Source organism: Carlito syrichta, unplaced genomic scaffold (genome assembly GCF_000164805.1).
Source record: "Carlito syrichta isolate Samal-C Ts95f unplaced genomic scaffold, Tarsius_syrichta-2.0.1 Scaffold316419, whole genome shotgun sequence".
NCBI classification, from domain to species: Eukaryota; Metazoa; Chordata; class Mammalia; order Primates; family Tarsiidae; genus Carlito; species Carlito syrichta.
In genome coordinates, this window is record NW_007260515.1 from 243,830 (window position 1) to 265,143 (window position 21,314).

The 21,314-nt window shown below is 41.8% G+C and overlaps 1 protein-coding gene across 1 annotated transcript in view; it reads left to right on the top strand.

The window, feature by feature from the left end:
• The window catches only part of MYO1B (myosin IB), a 179,669-nt gene that overhangs the window by 89,079 nt on the left and 69,276 nt on the right, over nt 1-21,314 (top strand). The window contains exons 6-8 of the mRNA XM_021707169.1: nt 3,257-3,303; nt 8,365-8,428; nt 19,976-20,074. Of these exons, the coding sequence (XP_021562844.1) occupies nt 3,257-3,303; nt 8,365-8,428; nt 19,976-20,074 (210 nt within the window). The remainder of the gene's footprint in view (nt 1-3,256; nt 3,304-8,364; nt 8,429-19,975; nt 20,075-21,314) is intronic.

A 21,314-nucleotide genomic window follows, 5' to 3' on the forward strand; every position in this document is an offset into this window, starting at 1 on the left:
TGCTTCACTTTGGTGGGGGCTGCTACTGTAAATGAAATATTTAGAACAATGATCTTAGAAGAAACAATTGAGGAATGTGTCTTGAGTGTTCTATAATGGAACACTTGTTTTTACTTTTGTGGCTCACAACAAAAGACTTCAGTGTTTAGGGTTGTGTTTAGCAATGTGCAACTCAGAGTTGTTGGATGAAAAGATGGTTTGTGGCCTGCAAATGGTGCCCTCAGTAAACTTTTTTGAAGCAATGCCTTTGCTTGCCCCTGACCTTCAAGCCACGATAAACTGTCCTGTGTGCATCCACATCTCTGGTTGGACGTGAGGCTGTACGAGTTGGTTAGCTTGGCAGCCCTGTGTGTTCACACTCGCCATGAAGGACTAGCCCATGAAAACACAAGCAGTATCCTGGTCTTCCTGGTAACTAGGTCAGTGCACACCATTACCAGGGTCGCATTTAGGAAAAGCCCTTCAGCTGGCAGTGGGCATAGGATAAGAATGGGGGACCTCTCCAGCAAGCATCTTTTTTTGTGTATTTTTGTTTTATTTAATTATTGAACTTTTAATTTTGATGGAGCAGCATCTTACTCTGTCATTCAGGCAGGAATGCAATGGCATGATCATAGCTTACTGCAGCCTCCAATGCCTGGGCTAAAGCGATCTTCCCACCTCAACCTCCCGAGTACCTGGGACAACAGGCATGTGCCACCATGCCCAATTTAAAAAAAATTTTTTTTGGTAGAGATGGAGTTTCACTATGTTACCCAGGCTGGTCTCGAACTCCTTGCCTCAAGTGATCTTCCCTTCTTGGCCTTTCAAAGTACTGGAATGACAGGCATGGGCCACCAAGCCTGGCCCTTCTTTGAGTATTTTTGGTGTGCAGATTTCTCCACTCTTTATCGCTTCTCAGCTTATTTTCTGTCCAAGAGCGAATTTGCTGTCAGGGATCTGTCAGGCCCAAGCAGCATCTCTAAGGCAAAGAACTTTGCCTGTGTTGACTCTGTAAATTTTGTCTTAACTGAGCTTGGACTAACTATTTTTTTTTTTGAGTTGGAGTCTCACTCTGTCGCCCAGACTGGAGTGCAGTGGCCACTCCCGGCTACCGCAGCCTCGACCCGCTGGGCTCCGGCGATCCTTCCGCCTCAGCCTTCCGAGTAGCTGGAATTACAGGCATGCGCCACCACGCCCAGCTGATTTTTTGATTTATTGTAGAGATGAGGTCTCGCTGCCCAGGCGGGTCTCGAACCCGCGGGCTCAGGCAATCCACTCACCTCAGCCTCCCAAAGGCGCGGGATTACAGGCTGAGCCACTGAGCCTGGCTCCAACTATTTTTTTTTTTAATAAAAAACAATAAGAAGCCACCCAATGCAAAATGGAACATATCAGGTTTGATTGCTGGATATTCAAAGTTAGCTTCTACACAAACACACACTGTCACTCCGGCTTTCAAAACTCGGACCAGCTATGAGCTCTCAGTTCTATTTAGATGCTGGTTACTCTAATCTTCTCCTCCCCATTTAACTTGAAGACTCTGTGGAGCCTTCCAGAGACCCAGAGATTGATCTTTCTGCATTCTTTAGTCCCTATTGGCTGCCGTGTGGCCCCTGGATCCCATACAGCCTGAGCAGGTGGGGGCTTGGTAAGGATGGGGAGTTTCATATCCCGTCCCAGATCTGTTGAACCTGAGTCTGCACTTTCATATGACTCTCATGTGATTGGCCTGTGCACCGAAGTTTGATAGGTTATAATGCAAATCAAAACTACATTGAGATACCACCTAGCCCCGGCAAGAATGGCCGTCATTAATAAAACAAACAACAGCAGATGCTGGCGAGGATGAGGAGAAAAGGGAAGGCTTCTACACTACTGGTGGGAATACACAGTAGTTCAACCTCTATGGAAAACAGTGTGATGATTCCTAAAAGAACTAGAAATTAACCTACCATATGACCCAGCAATCCCCCTTCTGGGAATATACCTGGAGGAACTTTTCACAATAGCAAAAACATGGAACTAACCAAGCTGCCCATTGAAACTGGACTGTATAAAAAAAGAATGTGGTACATACACACGATGGACTGTCACACAGCCATAAAGGACAAAAGTTTGGGCTTCACAGCAACTTGGACAGATTTAGAGTCTATAATACTCAGTGATCTATCACAGGAACAAAGAACAGAGTACCACATGTTCTCACTCATAAGTGATCCCTGAACATTTATCATAATACTATAAGAAAGGGATTGGCAGTAGCTGGAAACTGACAGGGGAGGGAGGGGGAGACACATAACATCAATAAGGGTACCTGATCTCAAACCAGGCGAAGTGAGGACCAAAGGGAGACCCAGACTTTACCTGTATAATGACCACTTGTATACCTAATCCTGAATTGTACCCCACATCTTTAAATTTTTTAGAAATAAAATCTGATCTCACTGAAAAAAAAAAAGATGGGCTTTGCCATCCAGGCTTTTCTTCCAGAGCATCTGGCAGGTATGGCCTCTAGGCTGGTACGGCAATCCCATGCTTGGGGTTCTGTCACCACATGGTTCTCAGATGCCCTCATTTAAAAGGGGGTTCCTGGGGGATTTGTCTCCTGGAAGCAGCTGAGGTTGAAACAGACTTACATTTTGCACTCAGTTCAGTTTTCTTTGTTTTCTGAAAGTTTCCCCTAGTTCTGATGGACATAAACGAAAGAAATGATGTAGGATTCTTAGCCTACTCAAAATCTCTTCATCTTTTTTGTATTTGAGAGTTACATAATTCATCACATTTAAATAGCTTTATTTTAAAATTAATTAAACAATTTAAAGGCTCACATGCCTTTTTCCATGATCTGGAGACATCGTCAAGTTGCATAAAGCCTTTGATAATAGTGAGTAGTCTCTGAAATATCCCTACTCACTGATGACAAGGTGGGCTTGCGTGAAGCCGTGCTTGCTGGCCATGCAATTGATTGCTCCCTAAAAGCGTTCAAGGGTGTTGAATTAGATATGGTGAAATTTACAGTCATACTTGAAAAAAATACCTTGACTTGTAGGAATGACTGTCTTTTTCTATGAATTTAAGACATGGAAGCTTTGAAAATTTATTAAGGCTTCCATTAAGTCTATTCCTATGGAAATTTGGGGCAGAAATGTCATTGCTATAGGTTATAGTTTCCAGAAATCCTAGATGTCACATACTGTATTTGCTTTATCTTTTTCCTTGAAATAATAATAATTATTTTTCAACTTTAACTGTACATCTGTTTCTTTCCTACTAGCTTTTGGAAATGCCAAAACTGTAAGGAATGACAACTCGTCTAGATTTGTAAGTATCTGTATAAGTGCTAACACTAATATTTAGTTCATGCATGTTTAAACAATCAGTAGATGTTTACTATTTCTTAATACATGCATTTTTAAAATAAGAAGGACATCATCTCTACTATAGAGACATTGAAAGTTCTATAAGGACTCTTTTGGTTTCTGGAATTTTCTCTTTTAATTCTTTTTGGAATAACAAGCTATTTTTGTCATGTTTTCTTGATGTCTTCTTCCACTGTTAAATCCCATAAGCAAATTAGATGAGGCTATTTATGGCAACTCTTTGCTTAATCTGAGATTTGGTATTTAGAAATCATCATTAAGAATCAGAAATTATGTAAAAAGAAAGATGAACCGGGTATCTAGTTTGTATGCTCGGTAGCCCTTTTCCTTTACTTAGTGATCCAGAAAGGATGGGATGTTTCCCAAAACTTTACGGAGGTGAAATCAACAGACTTGGTGACAAGTACGGGGTCGGGCAGGGAGTGAGGGGGTGGTGTTGGTGGGGAGTAGGGCTGAATGGTGAAGACAGAAGCTGATTGGTGTTTTGAGCTTAGTCAAGTTGGAAAACGCCTCTTCCATGGACAGGGCGCTGGTCTGGCCCCCTCTCCCTCCTCGTCACTTGCTCTCCCTACCAGTGCCCTGTGTGTTGACCTAGTGGACGCCTACAGCCACGCTGTGCTCCTTGGTGCCTCTGGCCTTCATAAAGGCACAGCCATGCCTGGATGCAGTGGGGGATTGTGCAGCGTGGTGGTGGGTTTTGAAATTGACTTTTTTTTTCTCTATGGTTTACCTAGGCTTACACATTTTTATAATAAAAGGTCATTTTCTTTATGGGCCATCTTCTCACATACATTGCTTGTGCCACAAAGGACCATTTTAGAGAATCTTTTCTGCCTCCCTATCCACGGCCCTTCCTGGCCTTTCCTCCCCTTCTTTTAGGCCCCTCTTGTTTTTTTTCCTCCTCAGATATTCAGTGCTTACGGTGAGAGAACTGCCTCCGCTGGGGACACTTTTGATAGTTCAGACAGCGGAAGGCTAAGTAAGGTTCCTAATTCCATGGCTGTGAATTTTTTCCATCAGATTAGTCCCTGAAGTTGTGATAGCTGGTTGATCCGTGCTTTTCCTATTGTGGTAACACAGTTAATCTCATTACATAAATAGAATTAAAAGTGCAGTGTGGGCAGATAGAAGTCATTCCAGTGATCAAGCTTCTTGATGTGAGAGAGATTTTATTTTTGCTGTTTGCAAATTATATGCATGCACATTTTTAAAAATATCTGCAAATATATTTAGTCTGTTGACCATAAAAATGCAGAAAACCGCAGTGCTTAAAAGGTCATTATTACTTAGAGATATTTGAAATCTAGTGAAAGGCTTGCCAGGTGATTTGGCTTGTTAAGTAACTTCAGAGAAATCCTATTATAACGTGGGTATTAGGATATGAGATTAATACCTGGTTATAGGCTAAATCATTTCATGCCTGGCTTTAGCAGTTTCTCTGCTTTGTGGTATGTGACTTGACTCATAATATATTCAAATACAAGCTTAAATTGCATAGTTGGACTCTACTGGAGTTACACTTGCTACTGTTCGTAGCATGGTTTGTTTATTGTATACTTGTGCTCTGGGAAACAGCAGTTCTTTTCACTATGTTTAACTAGTTCACCTAGAATGAAAGTTATTTTGTTTGTTGTTTTTGAGTCAGGGTCTCTGTAACCCAAGTGGCACATTCATGGCTTATCATGGCCTCAAACTCTTGAGCTCAAGCAATCCTCCCTTCGCAGCCTCCTGAATAACTGGCACTAAAGGCACATGCTACCACGCCCAGCTTATTTTTTCATTTTTTTGTAGAGATATGGGGTCTTGCTATGTTGCCCAGGCTGGTCTTGAATTTCTGGGCTCAAGCGATCCTCCCACCTCAGCCTTCCAAAGTGCTGGGATTACAGGTATGAGCCACCATGCCCCATCTTCTGGGATGAATTTCTGGACTTCAAGGAGCTGGACTTTAATGAATTCCTCTGACATGAGGAAGCCTGAAGAGAGGTCATGGCCACCTGCATTTGCCAGAGCTGGTGGCCACTGGGCCAGAGGGTGTATAAAGGGGACCACAGGACAGAGGATGTACACTTGGGCCCAGGTCGCCACTTGAGGGCTTTGCATGTCAGGCTCAGGCCTCAGGCTGAGTTATTTCATAGACATTAGGAGCCACTGCCTGTTGCTGAGTGACTAGTGATATGATCAGAACCATGCTCTCGGTGAGTTGTCAGGAAAGAGCTGAATAGGAAGAATATTACCCACTGCAAGCCCAGGCCTCAGGGTTGGCCATGGGTGGGTCCATCCCTCGGTGGCTTCCTTTCCCATTCTCTTCTGGGCTTCTTCTATACTCTTCAAACCTCCTGTTCCTTGCTCTCAGCTCCTGATGTGATTCTGGCTTCACAGAAACCACTGTTGTCATCACCATCCCATGCAGGCCCCCAAACTGAGTTTATCCTGCTTCCCAGTGCCTCCCCTGGGCATATATCTACACATGCACCCTTTCGTCTTAGTTGTCTACATACCTGTCCTCCTGTCTCAGTGTCTCTACATGCATTCTCCTATCTCAGTGTTTACACATGCATCCTTCTGTTTCAGTATGTCTACACATGTACCCTCCTGTCTCAATGTGTCTACACATGTACCTACCCTCCTGTCTCAGTATGTCTACACAGGCACCCTCCCTCCTGTCTCAATATGTCTACACATACACCTACCCTCCTGTCTCAGTATGTCTACACAGGCACCCTTTTGTCTCATGAACCCCTCCCCCTGTACCCTAAACCCCATCACCTCCTGTGCCCAGGACCGTCTTCTATCAAAATGACCTCACCCTCACCCTGTGGTCAGCCATTCCTCCCTTCCTTTGCAGCTGCTTCGCCTCTTGGGTCCCCACTGTCATGGAAGGTCTCACTGTCCACTCAGTGACCCAGGCTACATTCCTGGACTTTCTGTTCTCTCTCATTTCCTGTGCCCAAGCTGGACCATCGCTGTGCCTCTCTGGATACCTCTCAGCTCTGTCTGCTTCTCTCTCTCACTGCTGCTACTTAAAACCACCAGCATTTCTCCCCTGATCCCTGAGCCAACTCCTGTCAGCTACGTCTAGTCCTGTTCCTTTCCTGTCCCCTCCACTGGCCAATAGGCAGGTCTGATCATAGAGTCCTGTCTAGGACTTTGCTGCTAGGAGTGTGTCTCAAAATCGATTGTTCCAACTTCTCCTCCAGTCTTGTCTCCCCCTCACCATTCTCACAGATTACTTTTTTCTTTTTTCTCTTTTTTGAGTGGGATCTCATTCTGTCACCCAGGCTGGAGTATAGTGACCTCCTGGGCTGGTGATCCTTCTGCCTCAACTTTCAAGTAGCTGGGACTACAGGCGCGTGCCACGATGCCTGGCTAATTTCTTCTCATTTTTGTAGCAATGAGATCTCACTATATTGCCTAGACTGATCTTGAACTCCTCCTGCCTCGGCCTCCTGCAGTGCTGAGATTGTGGCTGGATGCTAGTTGTTAATGCCTGGCCCTTCCTGCCCTCTTTCTTACCTCCCTGCCTTCCTCACCTCTCTGGAGACTGCAGATCCATGAGGACACACTTCCTGCTCTTCCATTGTCCCGGCTTCTTTGCACTAGCACCATGATCCCCTTGGGACGTACCCTCCTGCCCGCAGTGTCCTGTTGGCCTGTCTCCGTTCCCCACCGGACAGTAAACTCCGTGAAGGCAGGAGTTGTGCCGCTCCTTCCCTTGTGCCTTCTTCACCTTCAAAGGAGTGCCTGAGGCATTTCTTTATGAGGAAGTAGAGACCTAAGAGGGAAGAAGGTCCAGGACCAGGAGGAGAGAGGTGAGGGAGCATACCCACACTAATGAAAAGTCACACATTGCATCGTTGACTGTGTTCTGTGGGATCTTGTTTCCTCTCCCTTACCATCATCTTGAAAATTAGAGTAAAGTAATTCTTAAGACATGGAACCAAACCAAGATTTGATTTACTAGCTCAACATACCCTTTTCCAAACAAGAAACAGCTGTCAGAGCTATTCTGTTTTACTTGTTACTCTTTAACTAGGCAATTATAGACCAATTCTCTAAAAGTCACCAAATGAAACTCCATATATCTCTCTGTGTGTTTAAGATAGCATCTGTAAAGTGTAATATGAACCCGGGTTATGTGTTGCTGTAGAATCTCAGTCAAGCGCCAAAAAAGTAATAATGATCGACCTTTGATTCTAAGCTGATCACACCACATAATCTTGTATTTGATTTTAGAAGACATAAAAATAGATCTCTGAGTGTTGCATATCATCGGCCATCTAATATGTTTGGAGTTTCTGGCCATGACTTAGAACACATTTTGCCTATAAAAAATGAAATAATTGCCAGGCTTGGTGGCTCAGCCTGTAATCCCGCGCCTTTGGGAGGCTGAGGTGAGTGGATTGCCTGAGCCCATGGGTTCAAGACCTGCCCGGGCAACTTGGCGGGACCTCATCTCTACAATCAATAAAAAAAAAATTAGCCGGGCGTGGTAGCACGTGCCTATAGTTCCAGCTACTCGGAAGGCTGAGGCGGAAGGATCGCCGGAGCCCAGCAGGTCGAGGCTATGGTGGCTGGGAGCAGCCACTGCACTCTAGTCTGGGCGACAGAGTGAGACTCCAACTCAAAAAAGAAATAATTTATCTCCCCAACCAATGTATATACAAGGACTACTTATTTTTTTCCCAGTTTTTATTTTGAATTTAGTACACATACCCTTCAGAAGTTTACAACACATATCTGAAGTGGAAAAGTCACATAACAACTGAGAAAACCTACTCTTAAATTGGCAATGAGTTCTATTAGCTTAGAGCTAATGGAGTATTTAGTGTGAATTATTTATAGAGGTATATTGTTTTGCAGTATGGTTACATAAGCTGTGTCTTCCTTAATTACCTTTGAAAAAATGCATTAAAATATTGACTGCGTATGCTATTCTCTATGAAGTACACTGAAGGAAGATTTTGAGGTGAACTTGAAAACTCACAAAGTCTTTTTTTGGCAGGGCAAATATATGGATATTGAATTTGACTTTAAAGGTGACCCCCTGGGAGGAGTGATCAGTAACTGTGAGTATTTTACTTGAATCCTTTTTCAAGGAGTTCAGAAGAGTGAAACATGTTTATAGTAGAATGTTTTAGATACTTGGGTCTTCAAGAGATAGTATAAGAATATGTTTCTTAGGCCAGGCACGGTGGCTCAGGCCTGTATTCCCAGCATTTTGGGAGATGAAGATGAGATGACTGCCTGAGCCCAGGAGTTTAAGTCCAGCCTCAGCAACTTGGCGAGACCGCATCTCTATAGTAAATAAGTAAAAATCAGCCAGGCGTGGTGGTGGTGCGCACCTGTAGTTCCAGCTACTTGGAAGCTGTGGCAGAAGGATCGCCTGAGCATAGCAGGTTGAGGCTGTGGTAGCCATAATTGTGCCACTGCACTCTCCAATTCGGGCGATAGAGTAAGACTTCAGCTCAAAAAAAATACATACATATATATATATATATATATATATATATATATATATATATGTTTCTTGTCTTATATTTAGAGTTTTAACTTTTGTGTTTCAGATTGCTTTATAAGATTATGTAGTTTTGAAATCTCTTTAAAGATCACTTAAAATCTTCATCTTTGAAATCTCTCGAGAAGTCTGCTGAAGAAATTAGTGTTTTTCTAATTTTTAAAAATATTCTATACATCTTTAAGCTAATCCAGTGTGAAAAAGTTTTCTGTAAGGGTTATTTTCTTGAACAAAATGTTTATTCAATGATTAAAAACAAAATATCAATAGTTGACTTTAAATGAATAGCTTTTGGACCTCAGTCAAAGGAGGGGAATCATACTTTAGATTTTATTTTGAGGACTCTTGTTTCTCTTCCAGTGTCTTTAGGTGACTGGAATGTGACACGCTTATGGGGGTAAAACACTGATTTATTAGCCTCCCTTAGACATGATTTGTGATGTGGAAGTGAAATGTCCTCTGTGAAAGGTGAAAAAATGAACAAAATCAGAGGAGACCTGCTTATGACAGCTTCGGGCCCAGGGTTTTTTCCCACGTGGGCCATGTGATCCTTGCATGCTGCTGTCGGTGGCTGTGACAAGCATGGCACCATCGTTGGTGCTTGGTCCTGCAGTACCCATGGCCCTTCCCTGGGGTCTCTGCTCCTGTTGACTATTGGTTGGTTCATTTGGAAAACTTAAGGTGGCAACTCAGAGCTTTGTGCGCCTCCAGCCAAAGTCTGATTGTCCTCTTCTGTCCTCGTTTTTTTTTTTTTTTCCGAGGGTCTCAGGAGTGACCCTCCTACTGACCCTGGCTGCTTCACCATCCCATGGTGCTATTGAGATTGTTTAAATGAAAACAATCTAAGTTTGGACTGGAAAAAAAAATGAGAATTGACTAAAGTGTCCAAGTGTGCTCATGAGTCTTTTTATAGTGACATTTCTTCTTCAAATGGAATGTTATGCTGAACCCCAAAGATGAAACAGATCAGATAAGCCCTGAACTGGTTGAAGAGGAGATGAAACCTCTGTACCCCTGGTGCCTCTGAGAACTTTCTGACCAGCCCTAGAACCAGAGGAATGCCACTTGAAAATAATCATTTTAGGTCATTTGGGCAAATTATGCAGCTGATTTAAAAAAAAAAAATCATGATTCATGGAGTAACCTTCTAGGGCTAAGGTTTTCTCATCTTTGAAACAATGGGATTGAATTGGCTGAATTCCATGGTTCTTCCCATTTCCAGCAGTCTGGCATTCTTAAATAATTCACCTTTTCATTTCACTTTGCCTAACGACACATTTTTGCATGCCATGTGTTGGAGTTATCTATACTTGGAAGAATGTATCAGCATTAGAGAAGCGTCTTGAAGGGAATGTTCTAATATGAAACGGAATAGAATAGTGCTACTTAGGTTGAATGGTTTGGTGTGCCCCATATGGAAGCCAAAGTCCTCATGCAAACCTTGTATGTTATAACCAAAGGCAAATGATTATAACTCCTGCCCAAGGTGTTAGGCAAAGTCCCTGTGAAATGTGTGGCAGCAGGCAACCCCTTCAGCTCCCCTCCCACTGTGGGAGCTTCTCAGTCCTCTCAATATATCCTGAAAAAAAAAAAAATGTGGTAGCTGGTGAGAGCTGTCTAGGAAGAGGTGTGCCTCAGTTTTACGCCTATCATTTGGAAGAAGGATGACTTTTTATTCTGAAAGACATTCATGAATCCATAGCACTTTCTTTTTAGAAGACAAATTAACTCTAGTTATTAAATTAATAAAGCAGTATTTTCTTAAAATGAGGATGAATTTACCATTGTTTTCTTTATAGGCTTTATAGCTAAACATTCTGGAATGATTTAATCAATGTTACTCTTGAGGATTCCAGGAAAATAATTCAGGATTACTTTATGATTCCAAGTATTAGAAAATAACTTTGGTTTTAAGTTTTGATGTTTACGTTCTAAACACAAATGTCTTCTTATCCCTTGATTCTTGCTGTATCCATGGAGAATAAATATTAAACCTTCACTTCTTTTCCAATTAAGATGAGTCTGTCTTCATAAATGGATTTCATATGGTGTTTGTTACTGTTTGTTCCCACAATGCAATTATATTGCGATTTGTGGTAGTGGGAACTCCCTGGTATTTCAGAGTATCTCTTACTTTGGAAAGGAATGGAGCACATTAGTGGTGAAAACAGGAAATTTCATCCCATGCAGATAGAGAACTGACTCACAGGTGGTCACTGGGAGTTGCTGCCTTTCAGTTTAAGGGAATTTAAAGCAATGGGTCAACCCACTTGTGTTCTCTTCCCGCTGTCAAAAGTTGGCTTCTTGTAGCTTAGAAAGGAAAATGAGACTTGCCATCTTGTAGGAAGTCATTTCACTTCCTCTTCCAGCAGCTGCCTAGAGAGAGCATAAGATTGTTATTGGTTAAAATGGTCACCCCACAAAAGGCACAAAATTCCTCCAGTCAGTTGTGTACCAGGAAGTGGAAAAGAAAGGCCATTAACTTATCCTTGTTTTTCTAAAAGAGATCAACTAAGTCTGGAACTCACTTGAAAACTATGCGTTCCCTGAGGTCGGTGTCAATAGAAGGGAGGTGTTCCTAATACAGAAGATGGCAAACCTTTGCTCCAGTCGAGAGGTAGAAATACAGAAGTACATCTGGATGTCTGGCTAAAGGGAGATGATACTTTTCTTACTTTCTGAAGGCTGGTTGAGGTCATGACTTTTATACATTCGTGTTTGAGGAGTTCTGATTGAGTGTTATGAACTGGAAATTTTTGGAAACTGGTTGTTTTATGAATAGTCACAGGCACCTTCTTGTGTCTGTGGCACTTGGTGGCTATTTAGAATATGGAGAAAATGTGCTACAAGTGCCAAGGGATTCTATCTTCTAAAAGAAGAATAGCTTAGATACCTGATCTCAAGTGTGCACATACGTGGGTAAACTGAGGATAAGAGATGTGGCCATTCTGTTCTTGGCAGTGTGTCAAGAACCTGGTGCGATACCTGCCACATGGTAGGTATATAAGTGCTGGAGATGAGGGTAGAATTGGTTTAATAGAGGAAGCCCTGTCTTTTCCTGGTTCATGATTTGGGTCGTATCCATGAGCCTACTCTTGCTGGTTTATCATGTGGTTTCCGATGGCTAAACAAAAAACAACAAGTGACATAACTCTCTGCACCTCCATTTTTTCCCTTGGAAATGGGAATAATCATAATGGATATAATAATAATGGAATAATAATAATAATAACAGATCTCATAGGTTTTGGTGAGGTGTCAGCCATGTATCAGTGTCTGACATTCTTATAATGGTTCCTGATAGTAAGCACTCAATAATTTTTTTTGCCCCACTGTTACATACTTTTTAATTGTATCTAGTCCCTTGCCAAATATATATACTATAAGTACAGAGCCTTAGTTTGGTTCCTTGCAGCATGACCAGCAAATAAAATAGTGTCCAACATCTAATATGTATTTGTTGAATTAATTCATTAGTGATCGCATAAATAATTAGGTACAGTTAAGAATTTTGCTGAAAGGCCAGCACTTTGGGAAGCTGAGGAGGGAGAATCACTTAGTTTGAGACAGGGTCTGGGCAACATAGCAAGGCCTTGTGTCTGCAAAAAATCAAGTGGTAGTATAGTTCCAGTTGCTCAGGAGGCTGATGGGGAAGGATTGCCTAAACCCGGGAGGTTGAGGCTGTGGTAGGCCATGATCATGCCACTAGACTTCAGCCTGGGCTACAGAATGAGACCCAGACACACAAAAAATAATAACCCAAAGAAAAAATGTTGAGAGATAAAGCTTCTGCTTTATTGTATAATGTCTGCATATTCTATGCTAATTGTTTAAAAATACTTTAAAAAAATCTTTCTAAATCTCAGAAAGGCAAACAAAATTATTGGTAGTCAAATTTCATCTGTTACTGGCTTGTTCCGCTTGAAAAAAACATGAAGGCGGGCATGTTGTGATGGGTGTGTTTTTCAATTATTCTTGCTGCCTGACAACCTTCACCCAAAACACACACACACACACACACACACACACACACACACACACACACACACACACACACACACTTAGGAGGGGTAAACAAAGTTTGGGCTTTTCCTAGCATGGCACTAGGTTCTGAGAGAGAGGTGACACCCTGACAGCCTGAGTTCCAGAGGTCCAAGAGGAAGCCCAGAGTCGCCTGAAAGATCACATGGTGTACATATCTTCTGTTGGACTCTAAGTCAAAGTGACCACCAAGTTGCCCAGTGGTGGGTTGGGGACATAGATCACACCTCTCAGTGGGTGTCAAAGAATTTTTGACCATTTCATTTTAAACAGCCACATCTGATAGATTGTTTCCAGAAATGGTCACAGTAATTTCTTGCCCTTTGTCCACCCCCTTGGATTGTCCATTCTCTCACTAACTCAGGGCTCAGCTGGGAGCTTTGTTTTGATCAATGGAATAATTAGCAAATTGGCACAACCAGAGACTTGAAGATGAGCTGTGTGTTGGAGTTGGGCCTCTCTTGCTGCTCTTGGGAACTTACTGGCACCAGTGTAATTCTGCCTGGGTGCGTCTGCCAGATGGGGAGGGACACGTGGGGTGAACCACCAGCCATAGAAGCAATCCCAGCAGAGATCAGACCAGAGAGCTACCCAGTGGACTCTCAGAATCATGAGCTAGTAAATGGTATTGTTTGCTGCTGCTGAGTTTTGGGACTATTAGTTACGCAGCAAAAACTATCTGATACAGGAGTCTGATAGATGATACACCCTTTCTTTCACTCAATTTGGAGACACATGAAAAGCAGGCACAAGAACCAAGCTGGAGAGGAAGTGGCTCTTTTCCTGTTGTAGGCAAGGTTGGAAAATGTGGCTTTGGATTTATCACCCAAGTAGGTGTGGACAGTCCTCCCTCAGTGTGTTGTTGGGAGCGATTGACAGCACTAAGGGCTACTGGTCTCCGTGTGTGTGTGTGTGTGTGTGTGTGTGTGTGTGTGTGTGTGTGTGTGTGTGTGTAACCTAGAAAGGCCAAGGCCTATCTGTGTCCATTTCCTCCTATAGACCTCACGACTCAGCATATCCTTCTTCTGCCTTGGGGAGGGGAAAGTGGGAAGTTACTCAAAGGACACCTTCCCACGTGGAATCTAGCTGCCACCCCTTTCACTGGGAAGATGAGGCTGGAGCAAATTGCCCTAAATTGCTTTTCTTTTACATTTCTGTTGAATTTATAATATGTTTGCCTTATACCTTTGTGTGCTGTCGTACTTATGGCGTGTTGTGTAATCTGTATTGTCAGGTAATCTATGTGGGTGGTGCGTTCATCCATGCCATTTTGTAGGGTATGGAACATATTTTTATTCTTTTCAATTGTTTGAGATTTACAGCATTGTTCTTTCTTTTATATCTTGTTTTTTATTTTATTGATGGCAAGCTATCAATAAAAGGAGTGAAACTGCCTGTGAGAGCACTTTCTGAGGGAAGCTCAGACCTGTTTTCTGGGAATATACATATTACAGTGGCATGGGAGACCACCTGTCTGTGAGCTGGCTCTCAGCGACTGGTGCAAAGTCCTTTACCAATACACAGTTTCTAATCTGTCTCCTTGAGAGTCACAAATCAAACACTAAGACAATACATTGCCTAGTTTATAATACAAGACTGAACTTGTTTGAGTTTTGCTTGAGTTTTAAAGCCCCTGAAGAAGACAGAAATAATCAATCATTGGTTGTGAAGTATACGTAGCAATAACACTGAAATTTCAAAAGAGTAATTCTGTTACTAGGTAATGGATGATGACTTTATATAAAAGTAGATGCTTTCCTTTGTCTCAGTTGTACTTTGGTGTTCTTATTTTGGCAGAAATACGTTTATCATGAGAAAAGACTTTATATTCATCATTAAATGAGACTATATAGGAGAATGCAGGAGAGGCCAAATTTTCAAATATATCTAAATTAATCTGAGCAAGGAATGAATCTGTGTTTATTAGGATAGCATAGTAAAGTAACATGAAGAACTAGAATTAATTTCTTTAATTTTATTTTAGGGTTGGGTCTATAATTTTAGATTAGGCTACATTCTTAAGTAATTTTTAAATTATTAGATAAACATTAAGTTTGCATCAGAAGACAATCTGTTGTGAAAATACATGTGTACTGTATGTTTATAAACAAATTCTAATAACCAGTTGTTAATTAAGTAGATAATAAGCCAAGTTTTTCTTAGGGCTTTGGAGCCCAAGTTAATTTTTCATGTTTCAGAGCTTTTAATGCAACATGTCCAGCTTTCAGAGCTTTTAATGCAACATGTCCAGCTTTCTTTAGTGCTGATTTGACCACTTTGGGATCCTGTCTTTTGAATAATGAAAACTTTTAGCAGAGTGCAGTGGAGGGGAAGGATGACTAATGATGTGGTGGCATGCTGGATATTTCTAACTCCTCAAAGCCTGCGGCCTGCAGATGTCTGGAGGATCTCATAAGACCAGGGTCCACAGAGGACCCGAGCTTGGTGTTGGCACCTGGCATCTTTTACTGTAATATGCCTGCACAGTGAATCAGGAATTTGAAAGAAGACATCTGCCCATCTTTTTAATCTTGAAAAGTTGCCATTCGCGAACCTTCCTGATTGTCAATCTTGAGGGCTTATGTTGTCTATTTCCAGAAAAAGTATAGAGTTGATTTTAGACTATAAACTGCAACACTGAAGTCAACATGAATTCGTCGTCAGAATTTTCCACTGAAACTACTACCAGTGTTGCCCATTTTCCTACTAGTTATTTAGTGTTTTGTTGTTGTTTTTCGGGGATGATTATCTAAGACAGAGAAAACAGGGAGATGATGTATAGCTACTTAGATTCAGACATAGGTTTGTTTAATGAATCCTTTTGCTTTAATGAAGAAACTTGCCTTCATTGGAAGAACCTAAGCCAATGGGATGCTTTTTTCATAATGTTCATCTTGGAGCAATTGGAGAGGAGTCACGTCTCTGTGGGGCACCTGGTATTCAGAGTTGAAGGCTTTATTTCCATCAGTTTGTTGTTGTCTTTCTGACCTCATTGGCAAAAATGAGACAAGGCTAATTCTTTGTTGAGCCTTAATTAAGAACTTTGGCCACCTCTTTTTCCACAGGAGGAGATGACATAAAATAATAGACTTTTATCATACAATCGAATCCTTCCTCTGTTATGTCCCAAAGTAAGTGATGTGTTTTTTTCCCCTCCCAACTATTACTTGTCTTTTTTTTTTCCTTGTCTGTTAAAAAACGTCTTCCCCTGCTGGGCCCATTGGCTCACATCAGTAATCCCGGCACTTTGAGGAGGCCAAGATGGAAAGATCGCTTGAGGCCAGGAGTTCAGGACCAGCCTGGACAACATAGTGAAACCCCGTCTCTACAGAAACAAAAAATTAGCAGGTGTGGTGGTGCCTGTAGTCTCAGCTACTCTTGAGGCAGAGGCAGAAGGATCACATGAACCCAAGAAGTCGAGGCTGTGGTGAACTGTGATCCTGCCACTGCATTCCAGCTCGGAGACAGAGTGAGACCTCCACTCAAGAAACAAACAAACAAAAAACAAAAACAAACAAACAATAAAAAAACCTTCATTCCCCCAGCAGGTGCAACCATGGACATTTTCTTTCTTTCACATCTTGTGCCTGGGGTAGGCTGTCCTGTGACAGTCACAGGCATATGTACATGTTGTAGACAGTTGGTGATGTGTCAAGACTAAAACAGCCCGTAAATGATGGCCTGACTCTGTTAATTGTCAGGTGACAGCGGCAAGAGGGGTGGGTGGGCAGGCTCTGATTCCACTGTTTTTTGTCCTCTCCCCCTTGACTTCCTGTTTTGAATGACTTAATATATGTATCTCTTTCCTTACAATGGAAATGTATATTAAATTTAATGTAAACTTAGATTTATATCTCGAGGGAGGTTGTAGTTGTGCTGGAATATCTAGAGTCTCTCTTCTATACTAAATATCTGGCATCTAAATCTCGTTAGCAGAGGCTCAGCTGGTGGTGGTGGAAGTCCTACAGCAGAAGAGGCCGTGCCAGGATTCTGCATCCTCTTAATTCAGGGGCACATTTAAGTAAATTAAAATGGTCAGGTGGTGCGTCCCTAGAGTGAATTGAATTTATGTTCTTTATTCTGAGTAATTATTTGATATGGCTTCATGCTGTTAGATTATGTTGGTGAGTGCACATTTAGAATTTAAAAAAAAACAACCAACAGGGAACGATTTTAAGCATTAGTAAATTATTTCAGGGCAAACATTTTCCCAGATTACTTTTCTACCTGGAAGCTTGTGACTTACGAGAAAAGTCATAAAGAAACTGAAATAGGAGGCTCCAGGGTAATAGGATCAGCATTTTAAGTGGTAAAACCTTCAGCTGCTGTGTAATAAAAAGTTCCTCATTTTGTGATTGAGTTGCTTAAATGAACATGGTTATTTATATAGTAAGGTACAACACTGCCAAGTATTTAAGGACTTTGCTCCCCCCCCTTTTTTTGCGGGAAAATCATAAAGAATATAGGCATGGTTCCTAGTTGCCCAGGACTTTGAATTCTGACTGTGCTGCTTACCAAGAGTGTGATATGAGCCTTATTTTCCCATCTGTAAAATAGGGATTATAAAACCGGCCTCAGGGGAGCTTTGCCAGTCAAAGGCACCAAATGCATAGCAGAAGGTCAGGAAGAACTCCCTTTGACTTCCCCTTTGTTCCTCTCCTTTGAAACACACACAGCATTCTGTTCCATATTTGAATATGATAGCAATCGCTGATCATATCGGTGTGTGGGGTTCAGGAAGTACGTTTACCCAGCATTCCTCTCCATGTCATGCACCAATGAATATTATTCTTGAACCTGGTGCATGTTAGCCGCTGAACCTTTCAACCATTGCCCTTTTTACACTCCCTTGTAGACACCAATGGAATCGACACCAATGCCACCCTACCCCACATCCCGCTGTCACCTGATGAATAACATGAAGAGCCAGGCCATCATTTGGGGGCTTTCTTGGTCTTAATTCATCCGTCATCACACATGTACTTATGCCTGTGTATGTCACAGGACAACCTCTGCTGTTGCAGTGTCACTTGTCACGTGCTTTGTGAAGGCGTGGTTTTGTGTCTTGGACTACGTCACTGTTTGCTTTTGGAAGGTGACTGTGTGAGTGCTGCCACGTGCTCCTTTGTCATCCTTAGGAGGTGAGAGGGCATGGCTCCCCGTTCCTGCTTCAGAAGGGACCTGGCATCTTGCCTTGAAGAGGGCTGCTGCTGTTGGTGTGGGTAGCAGGAGTACCGGGGACATGTGTGACTTTGGAGGCCAGGAGGAAGGTCTTTATGTTGACAGTCAGTGCCAGCTCATTCCCAAGTAGTTCCTGGCACCTAGTGGCTGAGCAGCAAGTGAGTGGATGGAAGGAATTTGTGCATGAATAACTGAAGTGAACTCCAGCATTTGTTTATATTTTTTGCATCATCGACTCACCGTCCTCTGGACTTGAGGAATTTCTTCTAAGGGATCAGCTTCTCAGTGAGGAATCTGCCTAGGCCTTGTGAGTGCTTTCTTCTGAAGCTGTTAGAGTATCCTTAGGACTCATGGAAGCTCAGTCACGTGACAAGGAAGGTCATACTGCATTTTTGTCATTCCCTATTTAGTCTGTCTTTTGCTCTGCATGTCAGGGTTTACTCATTAATTGACTGAACCGTTCTATTTCTAGAGATGGTGAATGTTACATGATTTTTTATTTTCCTATGTTATATCTCTCTTGGACTTTTCATCCCTCCCCCCTTCCTCCCTTCCCTGTCCCTTGCTCCTGTCTTTTTTTCCCATCTATGATTTGAGGACATTGGCAGTCTCCCAAGTCATATGAGAACTGGAAATGAAAATAATTTCTGCATTTACATATTTTTGTCTTTTTGGTTGGCTTAATTTTGTGTTTCCTTACAATCCATCTCTTTCCTCTTGCCACTAGCCTTATGTATTTGGAGTACCCCAGGACTTCTCATCATCAAACATACACCTTTTAACTTATATAAGCTCCTCTCCAGATGCTGGTGTTCATTCCAGAAATGCAAATTTTAAAGTTCAGTGATCATTCCCTGATAGGTTACACATCATTCTCTCCCTTACCCACTATTTTTATGATGCTTTAGATTTCAACCTGATTGAGAATCAAATGTGTTTGTTCTCTAGAATTAGTGCTCAATAATGGCAGGGCTGATTTGGGGTTTTGTAGCTGGAGTTGGCCTTTACTTGCAGAGTCTGTTGGTCAGTGGTGAGCAGGACTCTAGGCAGGAAGGTCCTGCTTCCCAACCTTCTCTTCCCCTCTCTCCCATCTTTCTTTCTTCTCCCTCCGTCCCTCCCTTTCTCTTTTTCTCTTCTCCTTCCCTCCCTCCTACCCTTCTTCCTTTCTAGACGAAGGTTTGAAAATTGGGTAAGACATGAAAATTATCTGAAGTCATGAAAATATACTACCAAATAACACCAGATTCCATTACATGAGAACCATCTTTCATTCTCTAAGACCAAGGTTTCCATACAATCTGCTTTACTTCTCCTAGGTAGTGGGGCATGTGGGCATCAGATAGAGTACAGATTTCACGTCTTGGTTCCAACAGTTACCAACTCAGTTGCTGAAAGTCTTGGGCTGTGTTTTCAGCTGTAAAATGATATCTTACTAAATGATTGCGAGGGTTCAATGAGTTAATGTCTATAAAGCACTTAGCACTTCATATGATCTTAAAGTTGTAACTTACTTTTTATCATTATAGTTATTAAGTGGAGTCATACCTGAATGCCTGTATTCTGTACTTAAATCTGTAATGCTTCATTTTGGAGAATTTAATGTCATAAAAAACCAAGAGAATATTCGTATTCTCTTTAATCAGCATGTTGAATGTAACTTGTTTTGGATTCACTGTTTAAAAGTAACCTAGTTTAATTTGGTGATTTTCATTAGAGTTTTGCTTCTTCCTGAAGGTAGAACTGAAAATGTAGCTTCTTTTATTATTTTATTAATGTGGAATAGAAAATGGAAAAGAAAAGAAAGAGAAAAAAAAAAACACAGTGGATTTGAAAGTGAAACAATACCATTCTATGACTTAATTATTTTTCTCTTTAGATCTTCTAGAGAAATCTCGAGTTGTTAAGCAACCACGAGGTGAAAGAAACTTCCACGTGTTCTATCAGCTGCTTTCTGGTGCATCTGAAGAGCTCCTGAGTACGTCTTGGCTTCTCTGTTTTTATTTTTAGTGTCACAGCCTCTTCCAATGTGTTCTCTTTAAAGCATTTCCAAGAGCAGGCACAGTCATTCACCACTTTAGGAGACCGAGGCAAGAGGATCGTTGGAGCTCAGGAGTTCAAGACCAGCCTGGGCAACAGAGCGAGACCCCCAGCTCTACAAAGTAATAAAAAAAAATAGCTGGGGTGTGGTGGCACATGCCTGTAGTCCCAACTACGGGTGAGGCTGAGGCAGGAGACTTGCTGGATCCCGGAAATTGGAGGCGGCAATGAACTATGACCATGTCACTGCACTTCAGCTTGGACAAGACCCTGTCTAAAAAAAAATTGTGTTCCATGTGCTTTGCCCCTTCCTTCCTAAGGTTTTTGCATGATTCTGGCTGAAGTAAAGACCATAGTGTGATGCTTCTACCACACCCTGCATTTGTTTAATATCCTCGTATCTCCCAGATACTGTGCTAGACATCTTGGATGGGGTGAAAGAACTGAATATTATGGGAGGAGGACTAATCATACATTTAAAAAATAAAATGGAAGAATATAATTATTCCATTTGGGGAAAGAAAATGAGCAGGGAGCTTATTAAATAAGTATAATTATCTAAAACCAAATTGCTGTGAGAAGATTTAAAATGAGCAGGGAAGACATTTGCTGCTGATACAAGTGATGAAAATCTGACCTTTGAATGTTTTAGAGAATTAACGTAAGTCCACAAGGATGGTTTCTAATAGCTAATAGCTAAATGATGGAAAGTATCAGACAAATAGTTCAAACAAGAGGAGAGTCAACAACACTCTGGAAAAATTGCCCTCACTAATCATCAATCAATCATAGACATTTAAGCAGTTCTGAAGTATCTGCCACATGTGTTAGCAAAAGTTATTCAGGTTGATGTAGCAGAGTTGACACTGATCTGCTTAGAGCTGTGGGTGTCACTTCAAAGCAAGGACCACTTCCTGGGGACTGAGCGGGGACCCCAAAATACCCGGAATTTATTTATTAAAAACTGTGTATTCTTACGTGTTTAAACTTCAGTCACCTTCCAAGTACTCTCCATTTGATGCAATATACCTATCGAGACTTTTTCCACTGCTCAAAATAGTTTTTGAGCTTGTCCATTTTGATGTCTTTGAGTGCTTCTGCCATTTTTGGTTTCAACCCTTCCACATCAGCAAAATGTTTTCCTTGGATGCCTTTTTTCATGGGGAAACAAACAAAAA